Raw genomic sequence first — 22091 nt, forward strand, 5'->3', positions numbered from 1 at the left:
TGTTTGCCCTCTCTGCTGCATTGACAAGTTGACTCTTCTCCTTCTTGAAATGTTTTGCTTTCTTGGCTTCTCTAAAGCCATACTTTCCAGTTCACTTCCAGTCCTTTTTTTTTTTTCTTTCTTTCTTTCTGATTTTGGGTTTCTTTTATAGCTGGCATATCATGGAATGCAAGGCCAGTAGCAAAAAGCAGTGGTGAGTCGGTTCAGCTCCTGATTCAAGAAGCAAGCCAAAAAACCAACCAAGACCAATACTATGAAGACACAAGCCAAGGAGGGGAGGTTCCAGAAGCTGTCACAGAGAGCTGGAGCCAAGAATCGGGAGCTCAAGATGGCCACTAAGATAAGTGGAGATAAGAAAACAGGGAGAAATACCTGTGATACAACTGTGCTTGCTGGACACCCTTTTCCTTTTTACCTGGCACTGTTTTTACAGGTGGGGCACAAAAAGAGTTTAAGCAGCCTCTTAATAGCATTGTCGAGTTACCATCCACTTTCTTTCCTTCTGGCCTTTTAAATATTGTTCCCTAAAATGCGATGTCTTAGACTTCTCTTTTAATATACACTCAGCCTGGATGATCTCATGTAGTCTTGATTTTACCTGGTTTGCTTAAAGTTTTAGACCATCTAAATGGTCTAGATCTAAACCAGACCTAGATGTCCTGCAGTATTTGGAGCTCAGATGCCTACCTTGAGCTTGGTATCTTCTTAAACTCCCTCCTTCGCTTGTGACATCACCCCCATCCAGTCTCTCATATTAGAAACCCGGATGCCGTTCCTCACTTCTTTCTCTTTGCTGACATCCTTGCCAAGACTTCTATAAATAATTAATGAGAATTTACTATTGCTACTACTCCCACTACTGTGGCTGCCTTTTTATCTAGCCCTCGAGCGGAGCACTCTCCTAAGCCTTTTCTATACATTACCTCATCTAATCCTCATAATAGCCTTTAATAATAGCCTGTGGGTGCTGCTGTTATCTCTGTCTTAGAGATGAAAAGTTTGAGGCTCGGCATATTTCAATTATTCTCTTATGTTTTAAATAGCTTTCTCCAGTTACAAAGAATTGAATCCAGGTATTTTAACTCTGGATCCTGCTTTCTCCATCACCGTGTTCGGCTTCTACTGTGTTCCTCTCAACAAAGTCTCACAAATCGAGCCCCTCCTTCAGCTACAGTTCCATAAGTTCACATACCTGAGCTCCAAAAGCTGATGGATTTGTACTGGGATCCCCTGCCTGCTCTGTGACTTGGGACAGGTTACCTTCTCTGCCTCTGATGCTTCATTGGTAAAGACGTAGGTACTACCTACATTACAGGTTGATTATAGGGCTTAACATTAAATAATATAAAGAAAAAATGAAGAATTAAAGCATTGGTAACATACCTAAAGGTCTATACACTTAACACATAGGTTGCATGACACTTAATACATTTGTTACTGTTCCTATTCTACTCCAGTATAAGCCCTCAGATGTTTTTATAGCATATCAAAAGATTTCTAACTGGTCTCCCTCACATAAAACTTAGTAAGATCATTCAGTTGTAGTCAGAATTATTTTTTTTAAAGCTGTAGCTGATCACGTCATTTCCGTTAAAAGCCTCTAATACTGCTTTTCTCTATGAGTTTGCTTTTTGTGCCATACCAAAGCATCGACTTAAAGTGGAACCAACTTGCCATCTTTCTCATTTATTTTTCTGCTCCTCTCTCAAAAGTAGCACAGCTTTCATTAACATCAAACTTATTTGTTCATGGACATGCCAGTCCCTTTGATGCTTTTGGGTCTCTTTCTGTCTCCTGTGTTAGTATTTACCCTTTGTCATCTAGAAAACCCCTGCTCGTCTTCAACACCTGGTTCCTTACTATACTTTCCCCTAAGTCAAAATCAAACACTCTTCTGTGCTATTGAGCACTTTATTCATAGTACTTATCATGCCAAATCTGCAATTATTAAATTGCAACTACTTTCCTCAGGGAAAAGACCATTTCCAAATAAAAATCAATGAAATTTGGTGTGTGTTGCACAGTATCTGGTATACTGTAGGCAATCACTATAGGTCACTGAATGAATAAATGATAGCTAAAAGATTCTTAGAGTTGACCGGTCTTTTCACATGCTTAACCCGTTTTCATCACATTAGCAATAATATATAAGCTTAAGACTGTCTGGCTATAAGTGGCTCTATTATTATCAGCTGGGACTTACTAAATTTCTCCAACATTTTCCCCATTTGCAGAGCTTCAAAAATACATAAAAACAGCCACCCAAACTTTTGAAAAATAAGAGTATGTTTTAAGAACAAGGTAATTATACAGATCATGATAATTACCTGTGGTTATTGGTAAATACTTTGCAACTTGGTAATGGTACTCCACTTCAGGGTCAGATTAGAATGTTCATCTAATTGGCCATGAAGGCTGCTTTTAATTTTTTTAAAATTCAATGTAGTTACCATATATATAAATATATTATTAGTTTCAGGGGGAGAATTTAGTGATTTGTTGGGAGCTGCTATTTAAAACGTTGGGCTAAAACCTGGAATGAGAGAACTGTCTGGAATTATAGTAGCATGTCTAAGTCTTTGCAGTTTTCATCCATTTCTCTCATGTGGCAACATAATCAATTCAGTTAAATAATTTAAAATCAGTGAGTTCTATTATTTCCCTGAATTCCTTGGAAACAGCTCAACCAGAGTAATGAGGAAAATCACTGGTTTGCAAACTAGAGCAGTGTTTATTAAAATGTGAGTAATGACTCATTAACAGCACATGAAATCAATTTAGTGTATCACCCCCCCAGCAATTAAAAAAAAAGGAATAAAAAATACTATAATGTGCTGCATCAGGTGAGTATGTTGTTTCATAAAATCTTTGTTACAGCTGCATGTGTGTGTGTTTACTGGGTTGGGATGTAAAATGTATTTCCTACTATGGTATACAGCTCTCACTGGACTGAGAAGTCGTTTTAAAGCCACGACCCTACAGGACACAGCAATATTGTTCCAGAAGTGGGATCACATCCAAGTACCCACTTAATAAAATTGCTTTAATAACTTGATAACATTGTAATCATGCCCCTCTTGGGGCCCCAAACCCTAATTACATAATCATAATTCCAAAAGCATAGTCAACACCTGATTCATTCACCAGACTTGGCTTCCAATAACATTTAATTATTTCCAAAGTCAAACCCATCTCTGAGACATGCATATTCACTCCCGCAGAAACTAGGCCAAAAAATTCGCCATAGATTCTGAAGTCAATACCAAAAAAGCAGTCTGAAAGATATTTTCAGCAAAAGCAACATCACTAAACTTAGACTCAGAGCACTGTTTTTCAGGGCTACTCCTGAAGTTTCTGTTTCCATGTTTATCACATTTAATTATAATTATTGTATAATTTTCTCCCCATGAAACTGAGTCCCTATTACACAGAAACCTTATTTTACTGCTTCTGTATTCTAGTGCTTGTGTGTGTGTGTGTGTGTGTGTGTGTGTGTGTGTGTATGCATGCACATAAGAGATACTTAATAATGTTAGAAACACAGGACTCATTTGGATAAATACATGTTCTGAAACTTAATGAGTGAATCAGGGTCAGAGCACATGCTAAGGCTATTCATGCTTCCTGCCCACTTCAAAGAATGTATTTCTCATAGTCTCTCAGCTACAAAATGGGACTTTATTGGAATTTAAAATTCACAACTTTTTTTTCTTTTTTTTTTTTTTGGACAGAGAGGGAGAGATAATAAGTAGGCAGAGAGGCGGGCAGAAAGAGGGGGAAGCAGGCTCCCTGCTGAGCAGAGAGCCTGATGCGGGACTTGATTCCAGGACCCTGAGATCATGACCTGAGCTGAAGGCAGAGGCTTAACCCACAGAGCCACCCAGGTGCCCCAAAATTCACAACTTTTTAAATCAAAGGAATAACATTGAAAACAAAATGAGATACTATTTTGATGTCAAATTATCATGGATATAAGCAGGGAAATGAGCGCTCTCAGATAATGTCTGTGATAGGGAAAAACTGAAGAAGGTAGTTTGGAAATACATACCAAAAACCTTTAATTATATTTTTTCTATGATGTAGAAATTTTGCTTCCAGTTCTTTATTCTATGGCATATTAAGCATCTACAAATATAGACACAGGATATTAATCTCAGGATTTTTAACAATGGAGAAATATGTCTAATACTAGGAAATTAATGACATAAATTACAGTGCTTGTCACAATAGAACAATATGCAACCATGAAAAATGACATTCAATTATATTGGCATAGCAGGAGGCTCAAAAAACAAGTTAACAAAGTGATAAATTGTAGAATATCATTTTTAAATTTTCCAGGTGAAATTCACACGATATAATTAAACATTTTACAGTGAAGAATTCAGTGGCTATTCAGTCATTCACTTTATTGACCAACCACCACCTATTAGTTCCAAAACATTTTCATCACCCCAAAAGGAAAATTGCACCTGTTAAGCAGTTACTTTCTAATCCCCTTTCCCCAACCCCTGGTAATCAACCATCTGCATTGTCTCTATGGATGTACTTATTCTGGATATTCTATATGAATGGAATCATACATATGTTACCCTTTGTTCCTTCACTTAATGTTTCAGAGGCCCATTTGCCTTGTAGCAGTACTTTATTCCTTTTTATGCCTGAATACTATTCTATTGTATGTACATACTACAACTGGTTTATCTGCTCCCAGGTAGATAGACATTTGGGCTGTTTCCACCCTTTGGCTATTGGGAATAGTTTTGCTATGAACATGTACTGCAGAATCATTTTGATGATCTAAGTATGTACTGGTAGAGAATAAATTCAGAAGTATTAGGAGTCATTATTTGGGGATTACAAAGGAATCTCTTTATATTATTAAGATCATTGGGCTTTAGAAATAAGCAGACCAGACTCCATTTCTTCATGTGTATTGTGAGGAAATAGAGCCTAAAATAAAACTGGATTATTGGGGCGCCTGGGTGGCTCAGACGTTAAGCGTCTGCCTTCATCTCAGGTCATGATCCCGGAGCCCCGCATCAGGCTCCTCGCTCAGCGGGAAACCTGCTTCTCCCCCTTCCACTCCCCCTGCTTGTGTTCCCTTTCTCACTGTCAAGTAAATAAAATCTTTAAAAAAATAAAACTGGATTATTGTGAAGAGTAGATAAAATATATATAAAGCACTTAGAAATATGTAGGGGTACAGTGTAAGTACTGAATGGTAGTATTTTTTAATTGTTTTTATTTTTTGGCTACCTTAATTTGAAATATTTTCCCCTAATGGAATAATACTGGTGTTAAACAGGGTTTTTGTTTTTGCGTGTGTTTGCACAGTACACAGTTAAGATGCTTAGTCCAAATAGTCATTTGGGCTGTTGCGAAAGGTTGCTGATGCTTTGATCTGTTAACATCATTTTGAAAACAGTTCTACAATGTAACTCTCCCTCTAGGTTTCAGTGAAAATCCTTCAAGTAGGGTATTCTCAAGTCTCGAGTCCCCCGCCGTAGCTCCTCTTCCATGTTAGTTTTTGCTTCAGCATCGCTTTCTACGTTGCACATGCAACCATCCAAGTTTTTCATATTTTAGTAAATTTACCCAGGGGCGGGTGAAAAGCCCAGGCTCTCTGGTACAAAGCAAGGAAAATACTTTTTCATCAGGTTTTTCCAAATATATACAATTTCCTCCAGAATATCTTTTTATTCCCTAGAAAATCTCAAATTTTATTTTTCAGTGTAAACTCAAGAGTTCTTTGCCAAATATGCACATCTTGAGCACAGAAGGTTCAAGTCCGGAGCCCGACTTGGCATCTGCAGCCCCCGAGCTGGCCCAGAGCGGGAATTTCGAGGAGAGCCTGGGGACAGCTGGGTGTCACGTGGGGAGGCCGCGCGGGGACAGGAGCCTGGGGTTCGAGTCCCCCCGGGGAAGCTGCCGCCAAGGGGCCGCATCCCCGGAGCCCAGGCCTGGGCGCTCGTCTAAGGCCCTGGGGGCAGGGGAGTCGGCGGTCCGCGGCCGCACAGGTGTCCGGGTGGCGGCGCCCGAGCCCCCACCGGCGGGGCGGGCGGGAGGGATGGGCGCCGCCCGTGCGCGGGGGCCGGGGCCCGAGGGGGAGGTTCCCGCGAGGTGGTTCTCGGGCTCCTCCTCGGCGCTCAGGTTTCCTCTCCCGCCCGCCGGCTGCTGGCTGCGGCGCCGCCTCCCTCCCCGCCACGGCCGGGCCCACTCTGCGGCCTCTGCCCGCCTCGCCCCCGCCCGGGCCTCCTCCAGCTTTCTCTCTCCGCTTCCCCTCGAACCTCCGGAGGAGCCCGCAGCCGCGGGGCGCGCGGGAAGATGGCGGCAGCGGGAGGCGGTAGCGGCGAGGGGGGCGCGGGCCTGGGCGGCGCGGCGGGGCCAGGGTCGCGGGCGCGCGGGCCGAGCCCCTCCGCCGGCGCGAGCGAGGACGCCCGGGGCCCCGCGCCCAGCGCGCTGCACCCCGAGGAGGTCGCCGCGCGGCTGCAGCGGATGCACCGGGAGCTGAGCAACCGCAGAAAAATCCTGGTGAAAAACCTGCCCCAAGACAGCAACTGCCAGGTACGAGGTTAGCGCTGGGAGGCGACCCGTCCGGGGGCATCGGGGCAAGGCTCTGGGGGGAGGCTGCCCCGCGGCGTCCAGGCGGGTGCCCGGCGCCCTGGAACGCTCGAGGGGAGGAGGGGGTCGGTGCGGAGTTAGAACCGTCTATCGCTTTTGCAAAGCCCCCAGGTTTCTGAGCCTGCGGTCCCCCGGGGAGAGTGGCAGATTGGGAAACCGAGGCTCTGAGAGGCAAAGCGGCTGGTCCAAGGTCACGGGAATCCGGGGAGGCTGTCCTTAGTCCGCCCGGCTCTTTTCTTCCCCTGTGGCCCTTACGTGTGTGGGGGGAGAAGAAGTCGCGGGAGTAGTAGGAGAAAGGTGGGTGAACGAGAGTGGAGGGGACCCGTGGAGCACAGTTTTGGGGGACCAAGTTTTCCGGAGTACCTTGAGAGGGTCCCTCCCGGGTCCTCCGGACTTGGGTGTGCCATGGGGGGCGGGGTCATGGGAGAGCTGGGAGTGAGTTTTGCTGCTGCAGAAGCACTTGCCCAAGTTTGTATGGAAGAACTCTTGTCTCCTCCGTTTACCAAGGCCTCGAAGTGGAGAGATTATCCCTGAGCTTTGGGGAACCTTGCGACCACCTCTGCCATGCCAAGTACTGGAGGATTTGTTACTCAGTGACTCAAAGAGGCTTAAAGACAGGCTACTTTGTGTCTTTGATCCAGATTAACTGGTAACTGTTGCTTCAAGATTAGAAACTGCATCTATTTAACTTTAACACCCCCCCCCCACACACACGCCCTTGATTGTCAAAGTCTACATGCTCATTGTAGAAAAGCAAGAAAATACAGAGAAGCACAAAGGGGAAGAAGAGAAGTCACCTGTCTTTCTTTTCTCTTTTTTTACTTGTAGTTGACGCGCAATGTTTGATTAGTTTCAGGTGTACTGCATAGTGGACAATTCCATACGTTAGGCTTTGCTCACCACGATGTTACCATCTGTCACCATACAAAGTTATTACAATGGTACTGACTAGTTTCCCGATGGTGTACTTCTCATGCGCATTATTTATTTATTTTATAACTGGAAGTTTGTGCCTCTTAATCTCCTTCACCTGTTTCACCCATCCCTTCCCTCCCCCAGTCCTTCTCCCTTCTGGCAACTACCAGTTCTCTGTGTCTGTGAGTCTGTTTGTATGTTCTTTTGTTTTTTAGATACCACGTGTAAGTGAAATCATATGGTATTTGTCTTTCTCAGTCTGGCTTATTTCACTTAGCCTAATACCCTGCAGGTCCATCCATTTTGTCACCAATGGCAAGGAAATATTTCTGTGTTTCTGATACTTAAAGACAGCCATTGTTAATGTGAGGTAGTATCCTTCCCCCTTTTCTGGTGCCTATGTATACATATGCATTTTTGTTTCACACCCCCCCCGACACACACACACAAGGAAAAGAGAGAGACCATTTCTATGTACTTCCATGTTTCTTAATTGTCTAGATGTTTGTGTATATTTCATATACAACTTGAAATTACGTATTTTGTGTGGATGGGGGAGGGTGGTCTGTCCTGGCAGTGGGAGATTTGGGCCGATTTATGTAGTTCCTCGTGTAACAGGATACAGGAAATTGCAAGTGGGCTGGCTATTGATAACTGCACAGCAGTTCTTCCATAAGACCCGTAAAATAATAAGGGCAATGCCTCATTATTATGTAATTACACCTTAATAAATGAAAGCGTATAACCTTATAATCTATATAAACGAGAGGCCATTTTGTTTCAAAAAGCAGTGTATCTCATTCCTCTTTCAGCTCTTTCTATTATTGCCCACTTCCCATCAGTCAGGTAGTATTTTGTGATGCTACCTATAGGAACACCTGCAATGGACTGATTTCACACAGGCCAATTTCTCCTACCCATGCAAATAGAAGACAGGAAAGGGGCTCAGGAGGAGGGATGCCTGGTAGAGGCAGGTGGTGTTAAAAGGAAAAAAAAAACCTGAATGGATAGCAGCTCTGTTTATAGATAATTTAGGAAAAGAGAGAGAAATGTCTTATTATTTTTGTGGAGTGTCATCTATTTCCTTGCATTCTAAAAATGTTTAGACAACATTCTAGACAGTTGGCTCTATCCTTCTTTTGCTGTTGGTGTCTTTCTCATTTCCCTCATTAAGAGACATGAAAAAATATACCAAAGGGTCTAAAAAAGGGAACAGTTTTAATTACTTGGCATGAGTGATGGATGGAGGTTTTATGTGATTTAGACTGATTTCTATTTTTGAGATATCCTTTCTCTGTTATGAATTTATGTTTGGCCTAAATCTTAGGATTTTCTGTAAGGTAGCAAGCATAAGCTATTGAATAAAATTGGTATAAGATCTACATATCTAGATGAGTCTTCCACTGCCAAGGGAAGTATCTTAAATTTTTATGTTAAGTTAAATTCTTATGCCATGTTTATTTTGAGAATTGAAGAATTTCATCTAAAAGCAGAAAAAAAAAAGTTATTAGGATCTAGAGATTCATTTCCAGACTTGTTCTAGCATTTTTTCCAATGACAATTTATATTATAAAACATTGTTTTTAATATCTCTGATGTGTAGTTTTAAAATCTAAGCATATCAGCACACAAATAACATTTGTTTGAGTAATTTTTTTTTCTGTCATCTTCTGTATTTGTATCTTTGCTAGTTTTCTGCTCACAATTGTAACTATGTGGTCCAGTTAAATAAGTAGAATAGAATAGTATACTAATTTTTAAAAGCAATTAAAAGGCAGTCTTCAGATTAATTAGACTGAGCATTGCTATTGTTGGTTGAATAAAATTAACATATACTTAATCTACTCTAAAGTTCTAATACTTTCATAAGTAGGTTTTGCAAGAATTTGTTATATTTTCTCTTTTATTTCCCTTCACAATTCTAATTGCCTTAGTGGGTGCATTTTACTGTCAATTAGAAATGAGGATTTAACTTGAGATTTATCTTGTGCCTTTTAGCATTTATTGCTTGGCTAAACTACCTATTTATTCCTTGTGAAATAACTAAACATGGTTTAAGAAAAAGTTATTTATGTTCAGTTGTTGAGTAATCAGATAATTTAAATATCAAATTCCTGTTCTTTTCTAGAAGACTATAGGTTCATTCATTCATTTATTTTGGAATATTAATTACATTAAGGACGAAAGCTATTACTAACTTCAGTTCTCAAGCTGTATAGCGATGTCTCTAGAAAAATTCCATTGGTAATTGATTAGTTAGGAGCCCAATAATATCCTTTAACATTTTTAAATCATGAGTTTTTCCTTTATTAAGCAGGATTTTTATAAATCTTACTCAAATTATAAGTTTGGGTAAAAGCAGTTCTTAAAAGCTGCCTCATATAAAAGTCACTGTGTAGTCAGGTGCTGTCTGTTGGCCTCCTACGCTTTCTTTTTTATTTATTTTTTTTAAAGATTTTATTTATTTATTTGACAGAGAGAGATCACAAGCAGGCAGAGAGGCAGGCAGAGAGAGAGGAAGGGAAGCAGGCCCCCTGCTGAGCAGAGAGCCCCATGCGGGACTTGATCCTAGGACCCCAAGATCATGACCTGAGCCGAAGGCAGTGGCTTAGCCCACTGAGCCACCCGGGCACCCCCTTCCTATGCTTTCTTGAATCCTCCTAGCCCTCTGTGTCTTCAGAGTCTCCTCTCTGGTTCATGTCCGTTTTCATCTCTTGCCTAGACTATTACAACTTTTCTTCTGTTTGTCAATTACCCTCATTATTGTCCTGTGTCTTGTGTTTTAGCCCATCCTGCTTTGCTTCCCCTGAGAGAACTCCCCTAAAGCACAAATCCAATCATGTCACTCTCCTGAAAAAAAAAGAAAAAGAAAAAAAAGAAAGAAAGAAAGAAAGAAAGAAAGAAAGAAAGAAAGAAAGAAAGAACGAAAGAAAGAAAGAAAAGTAGGTAGGTTGGTTTGGCTCCATATTCCCAGCACTGCTTCTCAAACACTTCCTCAAATGTCCCTCAACATATCTCTTTTCCTCAAATTGTAAGGAATAGTGGAGCACCACGAGCCTATCCCAAGAATGAAATTGCTTTGAAGCTTCATGTTCTGACTGAAAATTTCTTATTAATTTTATGTCCTACGAATAAATTTGGATTTAATGTAAAAAACAGTGACTTACACTTATTTCACTGTCCTCCAAATGTTTTTCATAAACTTAACACTTACGGAAGACTCACTGTGAATTTCTGCCCTCCTTTATTACCACGGAGTACTCCGACCTTAGTTTGAAAAGTGTGACATAACAGGATAGAAATCTAAGACTCTAGGCTTTTTGTGACTTGGCTCCGCCTACATTTGCAGTCATATTTCTTCTTAGTCCTACATTGGATTCTACTCTAGTTTTTTCAAGCTACTTAGAGCCCCAGGTACTCTGGGCTACTGTGATTTGGATATTTATAGTAACGTCTTTGATTGTTTATGGTTTTGGAATGTAATTGTGTTAACGTATCATGAAAAACATTTGTAATAATTATAATTACATGAATAATTAAACAATAAACAATGTTGATAACACTGCTTCTTAATCAGAATAGCCATTGTGAGTGTGTGTGTGTGTGTGTGTGAATAGTCTTTTACAGCTCTGAACTTAGAATTTTGATTTAAGGTAATGTCCTAATATGTGTTTTTAATTGCCTTCCTACACATTGTATATATTTGTTGGTTAACCTGGTCCTGTTTCAATAGAATTATTAATTCTGGGGTTTCAAAACAGAGAAGACAGTGGCATTGACTCCCTATGTTGTTTGAATTTACTTTTTTTTTCCTAACATGTTAGGTATGTGTAAATGTGTTATGTTCTTGTTGTGTTTATTTTAGAATCTGAAAAAGATTTTCTTGCTTAATTAAGAGAAAATGTGAAGTGCTTAGGGCTAACAGCCAGGATCCGTAATAGAAGAAACATTCTATTGTCTCACTCTGGGCATTATTAGCTTTCATTTCAAAGTACTTTATTATAATAGTTAATTGAGAAGCTTGATGGTTAATTCACAGAGGCCCATTTGAAAGCTTGGTATTATCAACCAAGTACTTTTTAGAATAACAAACCACCTAATGTAGAAAACTCCAGTTGATTTTTTTTTTTTTTAAGAGCTACTTATTCCTGTTTTTCTTTCTTACTGGTTGAAAACCAATCAAATTTTCTCACATACATTTTGTTTTTTAACTGTAAGATTTTAAAATATACATTATTTGTTTCATCTAATACTTTATTCAGTAATTCCAGCCTCTTTTTGTATTGGGCTATTGTTCACTTTTTCCTGATAATACTGGGATATCTTTGTATTTTGAAATTACTATTTTTCTTATCCAGAATGCCATTTTGCTTACTTCCAAAAGCTACTTTTCATGGTGTAGTTGACATGCCTGAAAAGTTATCATTTTCTAATATAGTTAATCAGAATTTCATGATGAGTTGTACCTCTTTTCTGCATGTTTTATTATACTATTCCCAATGTAACGAGGACCCTGAAAGCTGCTAGAGGAACATCTTCTAGATTTCTGGGTCGCCACTGGCTCAATAAGTTTCTTGTCTTGGCAGGAATTCTTGAAAAGTCTTTGAGCAATGCTTATTCTCTGATCTGGAAACATAGTCACGGAGAGCAGTACTTGGTGGCCAGCATCACAATGCTGCGTGTTAACAAGCAGCCCAAAGACTGTCAGGTGATTTACAGACCATGTTCTAATTCATGAATAGTTTATGCTCATGAATTATTTTTTTGGAGTTGTACCACGTTTTCTCATAGAATATGGTAGAGGATATTTAGTGCTGTTGGTTAGCATTTTAACAACGACTTAAGCTATGGTGCTTTGGAAGTTTACGAGGACTCTAACTATTACAATAACCTGTAAAGAGATTTGTGCAGGAAGAGAAACACTCCCAGCTTCAAATCATGGACGGGAGCACTTGTGCCTTATGTCAGTGCTCAAGAAAGAGCGGTGTTTAAGGCAATTGCTCTTTGAGTAAACAAGATTCTGAACATCAGGAAAACAATAAATCATCTCTGATGGAAAGCTGTTGCTGAAAGGGATCCCTCTGACCCCCTGAGTTTTGTCTCTTACTACTTCTATTGGCACTTACCTTCCCTACCTTAGAGTTGGCTGTCCTTAGGAGCTACCAGCGCCCATTTCTTATTATGCTTACTTCTGCTTAGACCAGCTGAAACACAGGCAAGTAAAGGGATGTTTTTTATTTTAAGATTTTTATGTATTTATCTGACAGAGCGACCCAGTGAGAGAGGGAACAGAAGCTCGGGAGTGGGAGAAGTGGGCTTCCTGTGGAGCAGGGAGCCTGATGCAGCCCTCGATTCCAGGACCCTGGGATCATGATCTGAGCCTAAGACAGATGTGTAACGACTGGGCCACCCAGGTGCTCCAGGAATTTTTTTTTTTAATATTTTATTTATTTGAGAGCGAGAGAGAAAGGGAGCGAGAACGAGCTTGAGCAGAGGGAGCGGCAGAGGGAGAAGCAGATCCAGGGTTTGATCCTGGGACTCCGGGGTCCTGACCGGAGCTGAGGGTGGATGCTTAACCAAGCCATCCAGGCGCCCCCGGAATGTTAAAATGTAGATAAAACAAAATTATCTATAAGTTAAATATTTTAAAATTGCTTATCTGAAACCTTGGCTCTATTTGTTTATTGTTGGCTTAGGGAGGTAATTGCCTTACTCTAAGGGGATGATGTGCACTGAGAGGGGTAAGAAGTGAGAAGTGGGAAAGTCAGAACACTAGTCTGTATATTTGGGCTTATCCTTATCTGCAGAGGCTTGTCCTTGGTTGCTGTGCTGAATATCTTTCATTTGTTCCTCCAGATCTGTCTCCATCCTTCTTACCTGCGCTGTGTCCTGGGAGGCTTATCTTACTGTGGATTGCAACGACAAGGCTCTGTCCTCTGGTTTCTAGGTTGCATTTGGCCAGACCCACCAGTGGGAGATCAAAGAGTGGAGGAGAGATAGATTGGAGCATTTATTCACCCAGCTCCCTTTCTGCTGGGATACCCTGGGCTGGCTGTTTCCTCTTTCAAAGGTCATGGTTCTTTCCAATGGTGTCCTCCATGCAATTAAGCTCTTGTGGTTGTTGTAATCATCGCCTTTGCCTCTTTAGGCTTAGGGGTTATATGGGACTCTTGCTATCCATAGGCTTTTTTTTTTTTTTTAAGCCTTTGTAAGTAGTCTCTCTTAAAAATTCTCTCCAATTACTGAGTGTTTAAGTATGCCATATGTTTCGTGCTGAGAACCTGATGCTGTTGCCTACCCAGTCTCCTTACTTTCTCTTTGTTTTTCCTAATAACATCCAGATTTTTCTTTGAGGCTCTACTCTTCCCTCATTATTTACCAGCTTATATGGCTTGGGTCAGTTTGATAGAGATTGCCCCCATCTGTTTGGGTGACATAAACCAACACACAGTGTTCTTCCCTTTTGGCATTAGAGTTGGTTACAGTATGGGCAATAACCTGGCCCTAAGCCAGCCAGTATGTCACAGTGCTTTGGCCACAGTGATTGTTTCAACCCAATATAATAAGAAGCTTAGAACCTTTGTTGGCTTGTTAAGGTAGGGGATTCTCTTTCTTCTCACTGGATACAAGTGCAGAGACATACTGCCCTGACTGCAGCTGGCAATCTGGGGACAGAAACAGAAATCCAAAGAAGGACTGATCCAAAGGGAAACGGAGTAGAGAAGCTGGACGGGAGCCCTGATCAAACTATGTCTGAAACCTACCTCTGGATTTCATAGTTATACAAGTCACTAAGTTCTTTCATGAATTTCAAGTTGGGTCTTATGTTACAACCAACCATTAGTATCCTACTACAGAATTTTGATTTTTGAACAAAAGCAGAAAATCTCCGTATTGGAAGGGATGGTAGAAGACATTTTATCTGACTCTTCTGCTTACTATGTACAGCTAATTTAGAGCTCTTGACACATGAATTCTTGTACACTTTGTTAAAAGGTGTTAACCTTTACTTTCAAAGACATCACTCTTGGTAAGTTATCCTAGTCCATCTTCAGTTAGCTTTGTTATAAATATCTTATTTATACTGAATATGTAAGTTAATTTCCCTGAAATTTTGATTTCTTGATACAAGTTCTCTCCTCCCATAATACAGAGAGAATTTATGGCATTGATTTTTAACTTATAACTTCAATTCCTCCAAACCACTAGTTTTTAGGAGTCCAGATTTCCTTGCAGTCTTATTTATTTTCCCCTGGACACACACCACTACCACTTTGTCATTGTATCTCTTAAAACAGGAGCATGGTTGTCTAATTGAGGTCTTCCTGTAATCCCTCTGCCAGAACAAATTTCTCTTTCCTCTGGATATCTAGAGCAACCATAACCCATTTGTTTTATTGGGTACCTATTATTGCCAGATACTGTATGTTGCATTTTGCTTACTTTTGTTTATACTGTACTTAATCCTCATTTCAAGACTATAAGATTAGAATTACTCATTCCCATTTTATTGGTAGGGAAACAGATGCAAGATTAATGCCAAGAAGTTTGCCCAAGGTCATTCAACTAATTCGCAGTAGAGTAGAAAAGACTAATGTCTGTTTGATTCCAAAGCTCATATTCTCTTTTTTTCTTTTTTCTTTTTTTTTTCAAAGCTCATATTCTTATCCTGCACTGTATTATAATTGTAATTCCCCTTTGCACACATTATAATGTGTTTCAAAGGACTGGGACTGCGTAATATTTACCTTTGTATCACAAATTTTTCACCTAGAACCTGACACATTGTTCCAAGGGAAATTTAAAACAGAAGAGTACCACCCACCTACTTTGCTCTCAAATGTTAGACTTCTAGACATATGTCTGACATGCTGAAGCCCTCAGGATTGATCTGTGAAATGAGCAAATTTTGCATTGTACGGTTGTGCTGGCTTTTTTGGCAATGATGTTACCCCAGTTACTTACAATAATTCAGTCAACTGTTTATGGCTTAGGAGTAGGTTGAAAGCCATAAACCCTCTCTCCAGGAAGTGCTAATATTCATAGACACACAATGATTTACACGCAAGTTCAAGGGATTGTGAATCTCTTATAACTTATGCCTGATCTCACTGGGGAATTCAGACCCAGGTTGAGAAGTGCCTTTCCAGGCGGATATCGTTTGATCATGTTTGTGGGACTTCACCTGAGTAGAGATCACTTGAGCAGATCCAGAGCTGCTGCTTGAAGAGTTGTCAACAGACACTGTTGTGGGCCACCTTTAGGCCAAGGTGGGGGTGGTCCTCCATCTAGGCAAGAATAGAAATCAGGCTCCTTAATTTTCTTTCCTAAAGTCAACTGTGTCGCTTCATGTTTGATGTAAAAACTCTTTGCTCTCTGGCCACCCAGCAGTACCAACGGATATTTTTAGGCACTATGCCTGGCACAGAAGTTTACAAGGAATTGCAGTGTGTTATTTCCCCCTCGAACACTTATTCAATGTCAAAGACTGTTTCTCTTTAAAGAATGTTTCTCTTTGAAACATGGGAAGACTCATGTGTTGTTCAGTGTTCTTCACAATAAGTATTTATTGATAAGAAACAAGTTTCTCTCTTTTGTTAAACTTCTGAGTCCCTAACTCATTGTGAGCCCCTAAACCTGTTTTTTATGCATTTTGTGCTTATTTGCTGTCATTATCTTTAGGTGTGTGAGCTTAGTTCTCACTTCCCTGTGCTTGCTTGTACGTTTTCTTTGTGTTTGAAGCTTTCTGTTTAATGTTTGTTACCATTTGAATGCCAAAATAACATTAGAATTCATTGAATTTGCCTGTATTTGCAGGCATAAATTCTGCCTCTCATCCTTCTCCCTTACCCTACCCCATCGGACCCTTTTTGCCCCCAGTCAACTGGGCTTTTTATCTTTCCGCCTCCACTCACTACTGTGATTATCTGCTCCTAGGTCCCAGCTTACTTTTATTTCTTGGACTTTGTATTTTCTATTACCCACACATTTAACTGCTTGCTTTTGATTCCAGATTAGTCTCCATGACTCTGACTTTCAACCCTGTGGGCTTTTTATAGCCTGATCTAGTGTAAAGGTAACAGCAATAAACAAGAACATGTGAATCTGTGAGGTTTTAAATTTTGAGATACTCTCAAACTTACAGAAAAGAATAATATGAAGAACTCCCCTGCCCCCACCGGGACCATTCAAGAGTGAACACTGACACCATGCTTTACCACCCCATGTACTTTACAAAACTGGACATTGTCTAGGCAGCCACATCACTACCATTGAAGTCAGAATAACTGCACCTAATCCTTGGATCACATTTAAGTTTTGCTAGTTGTCCCATGAAGGTCTTTCATAGTGAAAGAATCCAGTTTGGAATTATGTGCATTTAGTTGTCTTTTTAATCTTCTTTGGTCTGGAATAAGTCCTCCATCTTTGCTTGACTTTTATGACCTTGACCCCTTTGAAGTTTGGTAGGCCAGTTATTTTGTAGAATGTCCTTCAAGGGGCGCCTGGGTGGCTCAGTGGTTTAAAGCTGCTGCCTTCGGCTCAGGTCATGATCCCAGGGTCCTGGGATCGAGCCCCACATCGGGCTCTCTGCTCAGCAGGGAGCCTGCTTCTCCCTCTCTCTCTGCCTGCCTCTCTGCCTACTTGTGATCTCTGCCAGTCAAATAAATAAATAAAATATTAAAAAAAAAAAAAAGAATGTCCTTCAATTTGGGGTTGTCTGATGTTTCTCCATGATTAGATTCAAGTTAGTTATCCTTGGCAGGAATATCACAGGGTGGTGCATGTTTTAGATTTTGGCCCATTGTTGCTGAAGTTAACTTTGATTGTTTTGGTTGATTTTTATTGAAGTGGGATCTGCCAGACTTCTCCATGCAAAGTTTTTTCCCTTTGCAACTAATAAGGATTTTAAAGGGGGGCACATTAATTAAGACTGTGTGAATATTCTATTCCCTTTCAAGTGTTTAATTTATTTACTAATTTATTTAAAAATGGGCTTATGGGTTCCTCTGTTACTTAATGAGTTATATTTCATTAATACGATTACCTACTTTCATGCTTAAATTATTTTAGATTTGGGCAGTGGGAGCTTCTTCAGGCTGGCTCCTTTTGCATTGTACGGTTGTGCTGGCTTTTTAAATCTTTCATTTTAAAGATTTAAATCTTTCATTTTCCTCTTCAAATGAAGATTTCTTTGAAATCTTTCAAATCCTCTTCTTAAATCTTTCATTTTTCAATAATTTTAAAATTTAAAGAAAAAACTACAAATGTAGCACATAGAGTTCCCATATATTCTTTACCCGGTTTCCATTCATAATATGTCTTAAATACCCAAGTACATTAGTCAGGACTAAGGCATTAACACATGGTACATTATCATTAATTGAACTTAAGACTTTGGATTTCATTAGGTTTCCCATGTCCTTTTTCTGTTCCAAGTTCCAATTTAGGGTGCCACGTGGCACTCAGTTGTTATCTCACATTAGTCTCTCATCTGCACCAGTTCCTCAGTCTTTCCTTCTTGGTTTTTTTTTTTTTTGTAAGATCTTATTTATTTATCTGTTTGAGAGAGAGAGTGAGTGCATGGGGGAAGGAGCAGAGGGAGAGGGACAAGCAGGCTCTGTGCTGAGCATGGGGCCCAACAGGAGGCTCAATCACGTGACCTTGAGATTATGACCTGAGCTGAAATCAAGAGGCAGTCACTTACCTGACTGAGCCACACAGGTGCCTCCATCTTTCCTTGTTTTATATGATCTTGACAGTTTGGGTGAAGTATCTTTTAGAATGCCCCTCAATTTGTGTTTGTATGATTTTCTCATGAGAGATAAGTGTTATGGAATTTTGGTAAGAATTCCACAGAGGTGAAGTACACTTCTGATCACATCATTTTAGGGGAAACGTGACTTACTACCAATGATGTTAACCTTGATCATCTGCTTAAAGCGACATCTGCTCCATCACTCATTTAAAGATACCACTTTTCCCATTCACAATTCCTTGGAGACTAGTCATTAATTCTAGCACAAACTTATGGAAGGGTCTGATGTCCTTGTGACATGTCACTGTCATTTGCTGAGTCCTGCCTTTGTTTTTAACATAAAGATGTTGTGACTTATTTTGCACTTCCTGTGCTCCAGCCCTAGAATCAGCCTTTTCATGAAGGCATCTGTTACGGACTAAATGTTTGTGTTCCTCCAAATTCACATGTTGAAGACCTAACACCCAGTGTGGCCATATTTGGAGATGGGCATCTGTGGAAGTAATTAAAGTTTAAAAAGTCCTAAGGGTGGGGACTTGATCCAGTAGAAATAGCCCCCAAAGATTAGTTGGCCATAGAGTTGAGGATCCATTTCTGAGTTCTCTATTCTGTTCCACTGATTTATGTGTCTGTTTTTGTGCCAGTCATACTGTCTTGATGATGACAGCTTTGTAATAGAGCTTAAAGTCTTGCATAGTGATGCCACCAACTTTGCTTTTCTTTTTCAACATTCCTCTGGCTATTTAGGATCTTATCTGGTTCCATACAAATTTTAGGATCATTTATTCCAGCTCTGTGAAAAATCTTGATGGTATTTTGATAGGAATTGCACTGAATGTGTAGATTGCTCTTGGTAGCATAGACATTTTAACAATATTTATTCTTCCAATTCATGATCATAGAATGTTTTTCCATTTCTTTGTGTCATCTTCAAGTATATAATACTTCCTAAGTATTCTGTGGGTTTGGGAGCACAGATCCTTTACATCTCTGGTTAGATTTATTCCTAGGTATCTTACGGTTTGGGTGCAATTGTGCATAGGATCAATTCCTTAATTTCTCTTTCTTCTGTCTCATTGTTAGTGCATAGCAATGCAACTGATGTGCATTGATTTTATATCCTGCCATAATTCCTGCATGAGTTCTAGAAATTTTAGGGTGGAGTCTTTTGGGTTTTCCACATAAAGTATCACGTCATCTGTGAAGAGTAGGAGTTTGACTTTATCTTTGCCAATTGGAATGTCATTTCTTTCTTTTTGTTGTCTGATTGCTGAGGCTAGGACTTCTAGTACTGTGTTAAACAGCAGTGGTGAGAGTGGGCATCCCTGCCATGTTCCTGAACTAAGGGAAAAGCTCTCAGTTTTTCCCCATTGAGAATGATATTCATAGATGGCTTTTATGATATTGAGGTATGATTCCTCTATCCCTACGCTGTGAAGAGGGTTGTTTGTTTGTTTGTTTGTTTGTTTTTTACTGTGAAGAGTTTTCATCAAGAAAGGATCCTGTATTTGACCAGTGCTTTTTCTCCATCAGTTGAGAGGATCATTGGTCCTTGTCCTTTTTTAGTTAATGTGATGTATCATGTTGATTGACTTGCTAATGTTGAATCATCCTTGCAGCCTTGGAATAAATCCCACTTGGTCATGGTGAATAATTATTTTAATGTACCGAAAGGTACAAACGTAGTGATCTGAAGGGGTACCTGCACCCCAGTGTTCCGCCATGTCCACAATAGCCAAACCATGGAAAGAGCCAAAATGTCCATGGACAGATGAATGGATAAAGAAGAGGTAGTGTATATATACAGTGGAATACTACTCAGCCATCAGAAAGGATGAATACTTACAATTTACATCAACATGGATGGAACTGGAGGGTATTATGCCGAGCAAAAAAAAGTCAGTCAGAGAAAGACAATTATCATATGGTTTTACTCATATTTAGAACATAAACAGGGCTGAGGACTGTAAGGGAAGGGAAGGAAAACAGAATGGGAAGTCATCAGAGGGAGGAAAACCATGAGAAACTCTTAACTATAGGGAACAAACTGAGGGTTGCTGGAGTGGAGGTGGGTGGGGAGATGGGGTGATTGGGTGATGGGCATCATGTGAGGAGCACCGGGTGTTATACTCAACTGATTAATTATTGAACACTATATCTGAAACTAAGGATGTACTGTAAGTTGGTTAATGGAATTTAAATTTTTAAAAAAGTACCCTCATCTCTTACCATATCACAAGAAGACACCAGAGAGCTTGCTGTCTGTTATGTGCTTCTCTTTCCCTGCCCTGAATATGTGCAAGCACTAAAGCAAGGCCGTGTGAGGATGATGAAATATTTTTAAGCCATGTTAGGGAGTTTGGATTTTATTTTAAGGAAAATGAGGATCCATTGAAATCTTTAAACAAGGGAGCTATGCAATTTGATTTCTAGCTGTCAGAAAGTAAAACTGTGTTGGTTTGGTTTCTATCTTTCAAACCTTGTTCTTGGCCTGATCTTCATGGCAAGATTAGGAGGTCAATGATGCAGTGAGCTTTAGGAATGTGATGGGAATTGATTATTTCATAGACTTTATTTTGCAGTGCTGACACTTAAGATGCAATACACATAGTGGGTCACTGTGTTTGCTCTGGAGTCTGTTAACTTGGGTTTGAATACCAGATCCATCACATACTGTGTGTACAGCAAGGCACTATACTTTCCTAGGCCTCAGTATCCTCATCTTTAAAATATGCATTATAGGGGCACCTGGGTGGCTCAGTTTGTTAAGCATCTGATTCTTGACTTCCGCTCAGATCATGATCTCAGGGTTGTGAGATTAAGCCATGAGTTGGGCACCGTGCTGGGCATGGAGCCTACTTAAGATTCTCTCTCTCTCTCCTTCACACCCGTCCCAATTTTTCACACACACACACACGCACACATGAGTGTGTGCGTGTGTGTGTGTGTAAATAAAAACATATATATTCCAGCTCATTTGGACTGAATAGGTTTGGAGATAATGTCCATAGAATACCTGGGATAAAATGAGCACTCAGTAAATAATGCTTACTATTATTCTGCTAATAAAAAGAAGCTGGTAGTTTATTTATTTTTTTAAGGCAAAATCAGAATGTTCCCCTGGCAAGAAGTTTGTATTCAAATGAACTTACCAACAAAGCAGTTTCATTGAAAATTGTTAAAAATTTACCCAAGTTAAAATTGATGTCACATTTACTCAGCTAATATCACAAAAAGATATTATATGATAAATCCTGCATTGGGCACAAAGGAAAAATAGAAAAGAAAGAAAAAGCATATTACCTGGTGTGGAACATGGAAATGCAGTTCCAAGCAAGCAATAGCATATATAGGTTTGGAGCCTAGAAGAGAGGTTTGAAGGTAGAAGTAAGAATTTGGAGATCTCTGCATGAAGATAGGACTGAAGGCATCTCAACTCATGCAGAAAAAGCATTTGATCAAGTTTAACACCCATTCCTAATAAAAACCCATACCGAGCATGAATAGAAAAGAACTTCCTCAAATTTGAAAATTATCTAGAAAACCCAAAGTAATGGTATTCTGCGGTGAAATAGTGAAAACTTTACCCCTGAGATTAGGAACAATGCTGGCATCACTTCCATTCAAGATTGTACTGGAAACTGTAGCTAGCATAACATGGCTAACTGACTCAAACTTGATGAGTAGAAGGAAAATTTAAAAACTGTTGGAGCACAAAATGCCTTCATGGCTGGGGTAGGAAAAGATTTCTTTTTTTTTTTTTTTTAAGGTTTTATTTATTTATTTGACAGAGAGT

The 22091-nt window shown here is 40.0% G+C and overlaps 1 protein-coding gene across 2 annotated transcripts in view; it reads left to right on the forward strand.

The window, feature by feature from the left end:
• The first annotated feature begins 5887 nt into the window (after positions 1-5887).
• The window catches only part of RAVER2 (ribonucleoprotein, PTB binding 2), a 91448-nt gene continuing 75244 nt past the window's right edge, over positions 5888-22091 (forward strand). The window contains exon 1 of one of the 2 annotated variants that reach the window (XM_082687843.1): positions 5888-6567. In XM_082687843.1, coding sequence (XP_082543969.1) covers positions 6328-6567 — 240 coding nt within the window. In that variant the 5' untranslated portion in view covers positions 5888-6327. The remainder of the gene's footprint in view (positions 6568-22091) is intronic. The other variant, XM_082687842.1, reaches the window with a different exon arrangement.

Source organism: Mustela nivalis (assembly GCF_964662115.1).
Source record: "Mustela nivalis genome assembly, chromosome: 10".
In the NCBI taxonomy this organism is placed as follows: domain Eukaryota; kingdom Metazoa; phylum Chordata; class Mammalia; order Carnivora; family Mustelidae; genus Mustela; species Mustela nivalis.